This window comes from Epinephelus moara, chromosome 4 (assembly GCF_006386435.1).
Source record: "Epinephelus moara isolate mb chromosome 4, YSFRI_EMoa_1.0, whole genome shotgun sequence".
NCBI lineage: Eukaryota > Metazoa > Chordata > Actinopteri > Perciformes > Serranidae > Epinephelus > Epinephelus moara.
Window position 1 is genome coordinate 42,054,688 of NC_065509.1, and position 12,655 is coordinate 42,067,342.

Sequence of the window (12,655 nt, forward strand, 5' to 3'; positions counted from 1 at the left end):
TTTTCCAAACAAATACAACATGCTAACGTTATTAGCACAAGTCTATGGCATTTTACATTGTATAAATTAGCTTAGTGACTAGCAGAGATTTCCTCTACTCGTATGAAGTCAAGTAAAGTTTCTTTAAATTAAATTCCCAAATTCGCTCATATAATACAAGACAGAATAATCAGCTCCACCCTCTTTTTTTACAAAATGAAACTTTGGGGGTATGCCTTCAGATATCATGGTGTACAAATTTGGAACACCACAGCACATTTTATCAAGAGCCCTTTATGCTTAAAATTTTTAAAAAGAAATTATTACATTCAATTCATGATGTCTAATTATTTCTTGACTTGTATATACAATTCATGATGTCTAATTATTTCTTGACTTGTATATACAGTACATATATTTTTACCCCATTTTTTCTGTAAAATCCCTTTTTTGGGTCATTGTCTGTTTTCTCCTTCAGTTGAGCAGAGGTCTGTTTATATAAGCTTGTGGCTTCTTGACCTCTCCTGGCACATTTCTTATTTTTCCTATTTTACTATTTGGACTTTATACCATTATAAAACAATTAAATAAATAAATACAAAGTGCATGAGTGTGGACGTTGGGATCAGACCAAACTATCTGTAACTCTATGCGACACATTTCTGTCTCAATGAGTCGAATGTTTCCATGTAGTGCTACTTGATACTTGTACTCCGCTACATCTCAAAGGTTTATGTTGCACTGCACAACATTTATCTGACAGCTTTAGATACTACAAATTAAAGTGTCTGCACAGCCACACAGGTGTTTTCTATTATTAGGCTCATTAGATTTTGAGTCAGGTGAAATCTGGGTGGAGATGTGCTTGAAATTATGGGATGACATAATTTATCTGCAATAAGGATGTAAGGGATAATTTGCCTCGCCCCAACAGGTACAACCAGATCGACAAAGCCAGAGTGGTAATTAAAAACTCTCTCAGGTCAGTCTCTGTTGTCTTTATGAATGTGTTTACTCAGTTTTTATTTTTACAGTCTATGGTTTGTAGCCAGGAAGTTAAACTCTGCTCAGCAACGGCTGCAAAGGTTTCATCAGTTCCACACTACTCTTCATATACAAGAAGACAAGGTGACAGATGGCTGTGCAGGGGTCCTCTAAACTATCTGCTCTGAACAACAGAATTCAAAATTTTGATTTCTTTTTAACTTTTCTTTTTCTTTAAATCAAAGTTTGTGAGTTTGTTACACGATGACTTGAGATGATGAATTTGCTTGGTTTGAATCAAAGCAACTTTGTACAGGTTCTGTTGACAATAACATTTGATCCTGTGAACGCAGCTCAGATTCAGTCCAACTGGTCAGACTGCATACATTAGTCACGTGAGGCCACAGAAACACACAAACACACACACTAATGAAGGATACGATACAGCATCACTTCACTTCGTCTGATAAAAGTTGAAGTTGCAGCGAAGCATTAGGATTCTTTTTTTTACACAGAGCTGCTGAGGACAGAAGAGAGCTGCACACTGATGGTCCATGGTGAGAAATTCAGTAAGTAAAGCTTTGATTGATTGAAATGACATCATTTAATGTTGTGGTTGGAGAAACAGCTAAATTGATGTTGACCGTGTGATTGTTTAAAGCTGCTTTTAAAAACAAAGGTCAGCTGTGAAACAAGATGGCTGCCTGTGTGAGCAGGTTAAAGGGATAGTGCACCCAAAAATGAAAATCTAGATCTACTCACCCATATGCCGAGGGAGGCTCAGGTGAAGTTTTAGAGTCCTCACAACACTTCCGGAGATCCCAGGGGAGAGGAGGTAGCAACACAACTCCACCTAATGGAGGCTGATGGCGCCCCAGATTCAAACGTCCAAAAACACATAATTGAAACGCTTGCGCGCGAGACCAGTGAACCATGTCTCACGGTCACACGTGAGCACGGTGCCCAGAGAGGCAGTTAGAGCTACAGGCTACAATGAAGCTAAAAACAGAGTTCAAATGATGTTTTTCCAAACAACTTTTTATGTCGGGGCTTCAGGACACTTGGATCACTACAGACGAGCACTATGGAGATATTTTGTGGTTTCAATTATGTGTTTTTGGACGTTTGAATCTGGGGCGCCGTCAGCCTCCATTAGGTGGAGTTGTGCTGCTACCTCCTCTCCCCTTGGATCTCCGCAAGTGATGTGAGGACTCTAAAACTTCACCTGAGCCTCCCTCGGCATATGGGTGAGTAGATAATGGCTGAATTTTAATTTTTGGGTGCACTATCACTTTAATTTGAATGTTAAAGTCCAGATGAAGTGTTGCTTTGACTGATGACAATGACTGTGTTCAGCCCACATGCATGAAATATTTCGTTTTTTGGGGGACAGGGACTTTCCAGCTATATAGGTATATATCTTAAGTTTTTTGGAGTTGTGCACGCTGCTATTTTTCAACATTTCTACTGAGCCATGGAAACAGTCACGTGTATATTAGTATTGAGGTGAATGAGCTGTCCGAAAGCTTGATATGTTTCCTGTAGTCAGAGTTCTGTGTGTTTGACATGTGACTGAGAGGAATGATGGGAAATAATGTGTGATCTCTCCCTGCAGGTTGTTGTGTTTGTGTGAAGGTGTGGACTCTGCTATGGATCAGTGTGAGGAACCAGAGGAGGGAGTCCGTCCCTCTAAAACCACTCTGTGTGGGGACCATGACAGCCGGACCAAAGCTCAGAGGTGAGATGAGGATCTCTAACTGTCCATGAGTCTTCTTCATGTCAGAGCTGAGCACTCAGATTATTTGCCGTCATTACTCACACTGAAAGTTCTGTGTGTGTGTGTTTTATAGCCCAGAGCATCTGCACATACCAGACTCTCCTAGACCTGGACTTGAACCTGGAACTGAACCCAGACCAGAACCTGAAGCTAAACCTGAACCTGAATCTAAACCTGGACCCAAGCCTGTAACTGGACCTGAACCTGAAGCCAAATCTGAACCTGAACGTGAACCTGAACCTGAATTTGGACCTGGACCTGGACCTGAATCTGAACCGGAACCGGAACCTGAGCTTGAACCTGAACCTGAACCAGATCCCAGCTCTGTGTCCATGCAGAACAATGAGTCCATGGGGATTCCTCTTGTTTTTGATGTTGAAAGGTAAAAACTGAAGACATTTGTTGTTTGTATGTGTTAAAAGATTGAACATATTTTCACCAACACTGGAACAAAGTGTTGACCCCAGCTGTTCACGTGAAAAATGACAAATAGTTGTCTGATTCAGGATTTAGTTTGTTGTGATTTTTTTGTGTACCTGCATACAGAAAAAATTAAATGCTCTTCCTCCCGGCCCACAGCAATCCAACAAGAAAGGATAAAAATACATAAATACAAAAAATCCCTTAAAAACGAGAAAACTAAAAAACAGAAGCTGTTAGCAGCACATTACATCAAAGTGCATTATAGAGAAAGTGCATGTCTCAGTTTGATGCATGTCAGCGGGTGACTGGCACTGATGGATGGGGTTTGCGGCTCAGTGGGGAACTGAGAACGCTGGTGGGGGGGCACAGTGTAGTGATGATCCTGACTGCTTGCTGATAAAAGCTATTAAGCATTCTGCTTGATTTGGCCCAGGTGCTCCTGCACCTCCTCCTGGATGGCAGGAGGGAAATCAGACTGTGGGAAGGGTGGTGGAGATCCCTGATGATGCTGGAGGCTCTGCAAATGCAACATTAATGGTAAATCTCCAGCTTGAAGGCGAGAGGAGCATCAATAATCTTGCTTGCTGTCTTTGATAGTTAGTCAGCGCATGCATTGGGGTTGTGATTAACTAGCAGTAGCTTTGTAAAAAAAAAAAAAAAAGTCATAAACTGACATTTTTATCGAGTTTTTAAGCCAGTTGTTCAGCCACACATTATTGCAGCACTAACCTATTCACGAATCATTCAACTGTGTGTGAACAGCAAGCACTCTCAGCTGAAAGATGACATCAGCTGGCTGAAAATAGAGCTCAGGAAAATGGGTGTGCCAACCCTGGGTTTCTCCACTGTTGACACTATGATGCCACTTTCAAACTCTTTGGTGACATTAAATTCAATTATGTCCGTCGACTCCACATCTGGCTTGACTCGTTTTCATTCTCGTATTTTTTTACCTGTCTTAGTATATTTTGGCTTGTTTTTATTAAGTGTCTGTGCCTGTGACAGCCATGGCTGGAGTCATTATGTTTTCAGGTTGTCAGCCTGTCCATCTCTGTTGTACTCGTGAATGTGATATGTCAAGAACGCCTTGTGGGAATTTCTTCAAATTTGGCACAAACATACACTTGAATTCAACAATGAACTAAATAGGTTTTTGTGGTCAAAGGTCAAGGTCAGTCAGTACGTTTAAATGCACAGTCAAGTCGAGCTATGGTTGTAGTTTGAGTAGGCCATTTAATTGGACTACTGTCCTTGTCCCAATATACAAGCACGGGACTCTGCTACAGTAGGTGGTGATATGCCCCCCCTTCAGCTTGTTAGTATCGGATCTTTTTCCGGTTAAGGTATTACATCACAGACCAAACAATCGACAAACAAGTTAGCTATGGTTAGCTAGTGGCTAACTGGTGAAACATGAACATGAACTTTGTCTTCTCGTCAGTCCAAAGATGCACAGCTCTGGATGTAGATTTACCCATGTTGTTACCAGCTTCTTCTTCTCTTAGACATTTAATGCTATTGGACTTCAGGGTCAAAGCCCGGGGCAGAAACTGTGGAACATGCTCAGAGCGACTCGGCCAGTTTGGGTCTGATTGACTGTAGGCAGAGGGAATTCAACTGCCAATCACATTATCTGGGTGTGTTAGTCCAACTTTAGAAATTCCATTTAGCACAATTTCAGGCAGACTAACATGTTTACACATGTTTGTGTTGGACTAACACAATAAATACATTTTCTCTGACTTTCTGACTGTGACCTTGCATCCATCTCATTCTCGTGAATGTGATATCCCAAGAGCACCTTGAGAGAATTTCTTCAAATTGGTGCAAACATCCACTTTGAGTCAAGAATGTACTTATCAGAATTTGGTGGTCAAAGGACAAGGTCACTGTGACCCCATCTGTCTCCTGAATGCAATATCTCAAGAACACCTTGAGGGAATTTTTTCCTTAAATTTGGCACAAATGTCCACTTGGCTTCAAGATCTTCAAAATGCCTTGAGATCATAGTCTATACTGAACTACTGATTCTCAGTGGGTTCAGCAGGACTAATAAACTTTTACCACTACATGGAGACATCTGACATCGCTGTTCACATTCAAATATCACTTCATGGACCTTTACCTTGTCTTTGTCTCTGTGTGGACACACATAATATGAGCTCATTCTATATGGTTCCTTCACAGTGTGGACGAGGAGAGCTCAGACGTTCCCGGTGGTCAGTCTGCCCAGCAGCATCAGACACACCTGGACTCCATATTTATGGTCTGTGCACGTGCAACAACTACATTTACATCTCTGCACTGTACTTTTTTAGATCAGTGGATTGTCAGTCTCTCAATCATGGATCTGATGTTTGGTTCCATGATTGCAGTTTCATTGTGTCATAATATTCTGTTCCAGATGTTGGAGGAGAACATTGTCACATTTGTGAAGAAGGAGCTAAAGTTGTTCCAGAAAGTTCTGAGTTCAGATTTCTCAAAATGCTTAGAGAGTGAGAGGGAGGATGAGGAGGTGTTGGACGGTGAGGATGAAGAGCAGAGGAGGAGCAGCAGAGAGGCATTTCTGAAGATCACACTGCACCTCCTCAGAGTAATGAAGCAGGAGGAGCTGGCTGACTGTCTGCAGAGCAGTAAGAGGATTTATTTAAAGATTTAACTGGATAAATGGGACATTTACTAATGTTTCAATGAACAATGTTTTATTTACATGATAGTTTATTCATTATCTTGTTTGTTGTGTTTTTATTCAGAAAGTCGCCCTGGAGTTTGTCAACGTAAACTCAAATCTAACCTGAAAAAGAAGTTCCGATGTGTGTTTGAGGGGATCGCTAAAGCAGGAAACCCAACTCCTCTGAATCAGATCTTCACAGAGCTTTACATCACAGAGGGAGGGACTGCAGAGGTCAATGATGAACATGAGGTCAGACAGATTGAAACAGCATTCAGGAAACCACACAGACTAGAAACAACAATCAGACAAGAAGACATCTTTAAAGCCTCACCTGGAAGAGATGAACCAATCAGAACGGTGATGACAAAGGGAGTGGCTGGCATTGGGAAAACAGTCTTAACACAGAAGTTCACTCTGGACTGGGCTGAAGACAAAGCCAACCAGGACATACAGTTCACATTTCCATTCACTTTCAGAGAGCTGAATGTGCTGAAAGAGAAAAAGTACAGCTTGGTGGAACTTGTTCATCACTTCTTTACTGAAACCAAAGAAGCAGGAATCTGCAGGTTTGAAGAGTTCCAGGTTGTGTTCATCTTTGACGGTCTGGATGAGTGTCGACTTCCTCTGGACTTCCACAACAATGAGATCCTGACTGATGTTACAGAGTCCACCTCAGTGGATGTGCTGCTGACAAACCTCATCAGGGGGAAACTGCTTCCCTCTGCTCGCCTCTGGATAACCACACGACCTGCAGCAGCCAATCAGATCCCTCCTGACTGTGTTGACATGGTGACAGAGGTCAGAGGGTTCACTGACCCACAGAAGGAGGAGTACTTCAGGAAGAGATTCAGAGATGAGGAGCAGGCCAGCAGAATCATCTCCCACATCAAGACATCACGAAGCCTCCACATCATGTGCCACATCCCAGTCTTCTGCTGGATCACTGCTACAGTTCTGGAGGATGTGATGAAGACCAGAGAGGAAGGAGAGCTGCCCAAGACCCTGACTGAGATGTACATCTACTTTCTGGTGGTTCAGACCAAACTGAAGAACATCAAGTTTGATGGAGGATCTGAGACAGATCCACATTGGAGTCCAGACAGCAGGAAGATGTTTGAGTTTCTGGGAAAACTGGCTTTTGAGCAGCTGCAGAAAGGCAACCTGATCTTCTACGAGTCAGACCTGACAAAGTGTGGCATTGATATCAAAGCAGCCTCGGTGTACTCAGGAGTGTTCACACAGATCTTTAAAGAGGAGATAGGGCTGTTCCTGGAAAAGGTGTTCTGCTTTGTCCATTTGAGCGTTCAGGAGTTTCTGGCTGCTCTTCATGTCCATCTGACCTTCATCAACTCTGGAGTCAATCTGATGGCAGAAGTACAAATGCCGCCCTGGTTATCTAAATTATTTAAAGATAAAAAGAATCTAAAATATGTACACCGCAGTGCTGTGGACAAGGCCTTACAGAGTCCAAACGGACACTTGGACTTGTTCCTCCGCTTCCTCGTGGGTCTTTCACTGCAGACCAACCAGAATCTTCTACACGGCCTGCAGACACAGACAGGAAGTAGCCCACAGACCAGTCAGGAAACAGTCCAGTACATCAAGAAGAAGATTGACGAGGGTCTGTCTCCAGAGAAAAGCATCAATCTGTTCCACTGTCTGAATGAACTGAAAGACTGTTCTTTAGTGGAGCAGATCCAACAGTTCTTGAGATCAGGAAGTCTTTCCACAGATGAACTCTCTCCTGCTCAGTGGTCAGCTCTGGTCTTCATCTTACTGTCATCAGAGGAAGATCTTGATGTGTTTGACCTGAAGAAATACTCTGCTTCAGAGGACGCTCTTCTGAGGCTGCTCCCTGTGGTCAAAGCCTCCAACAAAGCTCTGTAAGTACTGAGAGAGCTGGTGTTACAGGTATAGACAGAGGTATAGGTATAGATAGAGGTATCGGTATAGACAGAGGTATAGATAGGTGTAGGTATAGTTGGGTATAGATAGAGGTATAGAGGCATAGGTATAGCTAGAGTTATAGGTATAGATGGTTATAGATATAAGTATAGGTACAGATGGGTATAGATAGAGGTATAGGTATAGAAATAGGAATAGCTATAGATGGGTATAGATAGAGGTATAGGTATAGATAGGTATTGGTATAGATGGGTATGGATAGAGGTATAGAGGCATAGGTATAGCTAGAGTTATAGGTATAGATGGTTATAGATTTAGGTATAGGTATAGATAGGTATTGGTATAGATGGGTATGGATAGAGGTATAGACGCATAGGTATAGCTAGAGTTATAGATATAGATGGTTATAAATTTAGGTATAGGTAGGTATAAATAGAGGTATACATCAATCAGCCAAAACATTCAAACCACTGACAGGTGAAGTGAATAACTTTGATTATTTTGGTCCAGTGCATTGTTCTGCTGAGAAACCTTTGGTCCTGGCATTCATGTGGATACCACCTGACATGTTCCACCCACTCAAACACTGATGCAGACCAAAGGTTTTCCAGCACAACAATGCATTGGTTGATCGGTGTAAGTATAAATAGGTATAGATAGAGGTATAGGTATAGATAGGTATAGATAGGTATAGATAGAGGTATAGGTATAGATAGGTATAGATAGAGGTATAGATAGGGGTATATGTATAGATAGGTATAGATAGAGGTATAGGTATAGATAGGTATAGATAGAGGTGATAGAGGTATAGGTATAGATAGGTATAGATAGAGGTACAGGTATAGATAGGTATAGATAGAGGTATAGGTATAGATAGGTATAGATAGAGGTATAGGTATAGATAGGTATAGATAGAGGTACAGGTATAGATGGAGGTATAGGTATAGATAGGTATAGATAGAGGTACAGGTATAGATAGGTATAGATAGAGGTACAGGTATAGATAGAGGTATGGGTATAGATAGGTATAGATAGAGGTACAGGTATAGATAGAGGTATAGGTATAGATAGGTATAGATAGAGGTATATGTATAGATAGAGGTATAGGTATAGATAGGTATAGATAGAGGTATATTTACCTGAAGCAAGTTTGATTTACTCATCTGACGCTCATTCAAGTAACTCAACTTGCTGGCTGAGAAAGCCAAGCATTCTGTGATGTTGTCAGATCATGGTGGGATAACATGGGTCAATAGGTTTTGTACAAACCAGTGAAGTCCATGCACACTCAAGTGCACTCAAGCAAAAGGGGGACATACCAAATTTTGAAATACTCTGAAAATTCCTGTACATTTTTGAAAGATTCAACTCATCACTCAAATTTTAAAGCTGATATTACTGGAAAAAATAGTGTGACATTTGAAACAAATGCAGAAAAGAAGTGTCTTGGCGAGTGATCTCAGACTTTTGGACCCCGCTGTATTTACATGTTTGACATAGATATCATGTGAATAGTGCAAAATTAAATGTGAATTATCCTGTGAGGTGGTGGTGCAGTTAAGGATCAGATGATTTAGAGGAGATGAAAGGCGTGTGAGTCCAGGGTGCAAATATTTGTATGTCTTTAGTCTGTTAAGGGGAAGCGTGCAGACTATTTACTGAAGTTTGCCAGCCTGTCGCTCATGTGGCATTTGAAGATAATTTCAGCCGTTCTTGCTTTCAGTGTCCTATAGTCCACCATTAACATTTTTGTCCTGTCTTGTCTCATCAATGAAAATAAAGCACAGATTTCAAATTAGTTTTTATTATCCAGATCTATGTTTAGCTCGTCATCGTCATCGTTATAGTTTTAGTCAACAAAATTAACACTGGATACTGAATCCTCGTTGAGAAAGAGTTTTTACAGTTGTTGCAGGGACATCTCAGTCAGCAATCCCAAAAAAATTAAAAAAGGTAATTCATTGGGACTTCACATCCTCAGATGGTGGAAGCCAACAACAGAACAAGTACGATGCTTTGCTTGTGTCACCTTTGAAACATCATTATCTTTTAAAAAGGTGAGAAAAATAAATGACTTTCTTCCTTGTCTCTTTAGATTGAGTGCCTGTAACCTCTCAGAGAGAAGCTGTGAAGCTCTGTCCTCAGTTCTCAAATTGCAGTCCTCCAGTCTGAGAGAGCTGGACCTGAGTGACAACAACCTGCAGGACTTGGGAGTGAGGCTTCTGTCTGGTGGACTGAAGAGTCCTCATTGTACACTGGAAACTCTCAGGTCAGAATTCATCAGTATGTTCAACTAATGACCACCTAAATCCTGGTTTACATTAAAAGTGCAGTGTGTAAGATTTAGGGTGATTTAGTGCCATCTAGTGGTGAAGATTGCAGATTGCAACCAGCTCAAATTGCTCAAAATTCCTTCAATGTTCATTGTTTAAGAGGTTTTCACTGGGAGCTGAAGCTCTAAATCACTTTGACCGTCTCTTACAAAATGCACATGTCGAAAAGAGACTTTTCTATTCAGCCTGGGAGACAGGGCAATCTCTCTCTCTCTTAACCTTGGGAGCTATGGCAATGGAGCCAGCTAGGCACCCTCATCTGGACAGCTGTACTTCATGCAAAAGAACTGGGAAACCAAAGGTGGAGGGCGCTCATAACAAGGAGCCTCTTTTAGGCCTTCTGCTGACCTGACTGTTACTTTAAGCATAACTGCCACCCATTTTCTTCACTGACCAAGGCTGAAGGATGCAACGCCACAAAAGTCCTTTACAGTTGTGACTACAAAAAAATCAGTAACAATGTTAATGCAACCCCACTCCCAGTCCCTTCAGATCATGTCACGTGTTGGTTTGTGTGTTTGCAGGCTGTCAGGCTGTCTGATCACAGAGGAAGGCTGTGTTTCTCTGGCCTCAGCTTTAAAGTCCAACCCCTCCCATCTGAGAGAGCTGGACCTGAGCTACAATCATCCAGGAGACTCAGGAGTCAAGCTGCTGTCTGCTGGACGGGAGGATCCACACTGGAGACTGGAAACTCTCAGGTCAGAAATTTATATTGAGTGTCAATGTCGTACTGATAACGTTATGTCCTGAAGAAGTGGAAATAATGAGCTGTAGTCGTCGGCCAATAAGAAACGCTACTGAGCTTAAAGACAATCAGTTGATGAATAATTAGTGCTATATGAGGACATTTGTAGAGACTAAATAAACTGTGCATGAGAGCGATGTCATCTCCATGTTACCATGCTGACAGAGGATGTGCTGCTCTGACCCCCCTCCTCCTTTCAGGGTGGAGCCTGGTGGGGTCCAGTGGTTGAGACCAGGTCTGAGGAAGTGTAAGTGTGTTTTGAATTTGATTCACGAAAACAAAGCAGCACACATTCAACCATCTTCATACGGTGACATCACTCAGTTCTCTGATGTCATAGATACAATAATAACTGCAGCTGTGTCTCGTTCTCTCCATCAGACTCCTGTGAACTCACACTCGACACAAACACAGTGAACAGAGAGATCGAACTGTCGGACAACAACACAAAGATGACACACGTGGAAGAGGAGCAGCTGTACCCTGATCATTCAGACAGATTTGACTACTGGCCTCAGCTGCTGTGTAGAGACGGTCTGACTGGTCGCTGTTACTGGGAGGTGGAGTGGAGTGGAGAGGTGGATGTATCAGTGAGTTACAGAGGAATCAGACGGAGAGGAGCCAGAGAAGACTGTGTGTTTGGAGAGAATGATCAGTCCTGGAGTCTGAGATGCTCTGATGGTTGTACCTCCGTCTGGCACAATGACAGAGAAACATCCCTCACCAGATCCACCTCCTCCTCCTCCTCCTCTGCCTCTGGTAGAGTAGCAGTGTATGTGGACTGTCCTGCTGGCACTCTGTCTTTCTACAGAGTCTCCTCTGACACACTGATCCACCTCCACACTTTCAACACCACATTCACTGAACCTCTGTATCCGGGGTTTCGGCTCTGGTCCGGGTTCAGCCTCATGTCTCACAGGTCTGGTTCCTCAGTGTCTCTGTGTTCTCTGTAGGATGGAGAGTCTTCTGTTAAAGAAACGTTCCCACTGCTGACCAGATAGTTCAGCCTGTACAGTGTCACACACAGCTGATATTAAACATGTGGATGTTGAAATTCAGGTGACTGAGCGTGCACAGGAGCTGGTGCTTGATGCGTTTGTGGGTGAGGAGGTTGTTGAAAATGCAGTTAAGTTTCTCGGTTGGCAGGGAGGCTTGAAAGAAGATGGAGGCAAGGGTGATGCTGAGAAATCAAGGGATGTCCTGGGTTGCAACCATATGGTGAGATCGTATAACAGGGGTTATGATGGTGAGACAGTGCTCCTGAAAAGGTGATCAAATATTTTGGGGCTCCCCTTGTCACCTTAAAGAGGCAACAGACAGCATCTTTTCCTAAATATATCATTCTGAAAATAATGTGGGTTGCACAGGGTAGTGGCCACAGTAAAATCAGACTATCANCCTGGGTTGCAACCATATGGTGAGATCGTATAACAGGGGTTATGATGGTGAGACAGTGCTCCTGAAAAGGTGATCAAATATTTTGGGGCTCCCCTTGTCACCTTAAAGAGGCAACAGATAGCATCTTTTCCTAAATATATCATTCTGAAAATAATGTGGGTTGCACAGGGTAGTGGCCACAGTAAAATCAGACTATCAGCGTTTACATAGGTCTTTGTAATAAGCTTCTGCCACCGGTGCCGAAATTTNTGTAATAAGCTTCTGCCACCGGTGCCGAAATTTCGCGGAAAAAATCTGCTTTACGGCAGGAAACGCGTCATGTATTGCAAAATTGGTCGTGCAGCCAATCAGGGACTGGAGCTGGTCCTTATGAGGAGTTGGGCATGAGATAGTTGAGTCACGAGCACAATGGCAGACGGACAAAGTTTGGAGACAAG

The 12,655-nt window shown here is 42.5% G+C and overlaps 1 protein-coding gene across 1 annotated transcript; it reads left to right on the forward strand.

Moving 5' to 3' along the window:
- The first annotated feature begins 2,597 nt into the window (after positions 1-2,597).
- LOC126389087 (NLR family CARD domain-containing protein 3-like) lies at positions 2,598-12,143 on the forward strand. The gene is made up of 9 exons (XM_050042531.1): positions 2,598-2,701; positions 2,814-3,122; positions 5,351-5,429; positions 5,568-5,796; positions 5,917-7,720; positions 9,838-10,011; positions 10,600-10,773; positions 11,021-11,067; positions 11,202-12,143. Exons 1-9 carry the CDS (start codon positions 2,613-2,615, stop codon positions 11,771-11,773), a joined length of 3,477 nt encoding a protein of 1,158 aa, XP_049898488.1. The 5' UTR covers positions 2,598-2,612; the 3' UTR covers positions 11,774-12,143.
- The last annotated feature ends 512 nt before the right edge of the window (positions 12,144-12,655 follow it).

What these genes read in the sequence shown, in the direction of transcription:
- LOC126389087 (XM_050042531.1), top strand. Translation starts at nt 2,613, where the DNA reads ATGGATCAGTGTGAGGAACCAGAGGAGGGAGTCCGTCCCTCTAAAACC. An exon ending in TGTACACTGGAAACTCTCAG is followed by an intron (nt 10,012 to 10,599) that starts GTCAGAATTCAT and finishes GTGTGTTTGCAG; the next exon opens with GCTGTCAGGCTGTCTGATCA. An exon ending in GAGACCAGGTCTGAGGAAGT is followed by an intron (nt 11,068 to 11,201) that starts GTAAGTGTGTTT and finishes TCTCTCCATCAG; the next exon opens with ACTCCTGTGAACTCACACTC.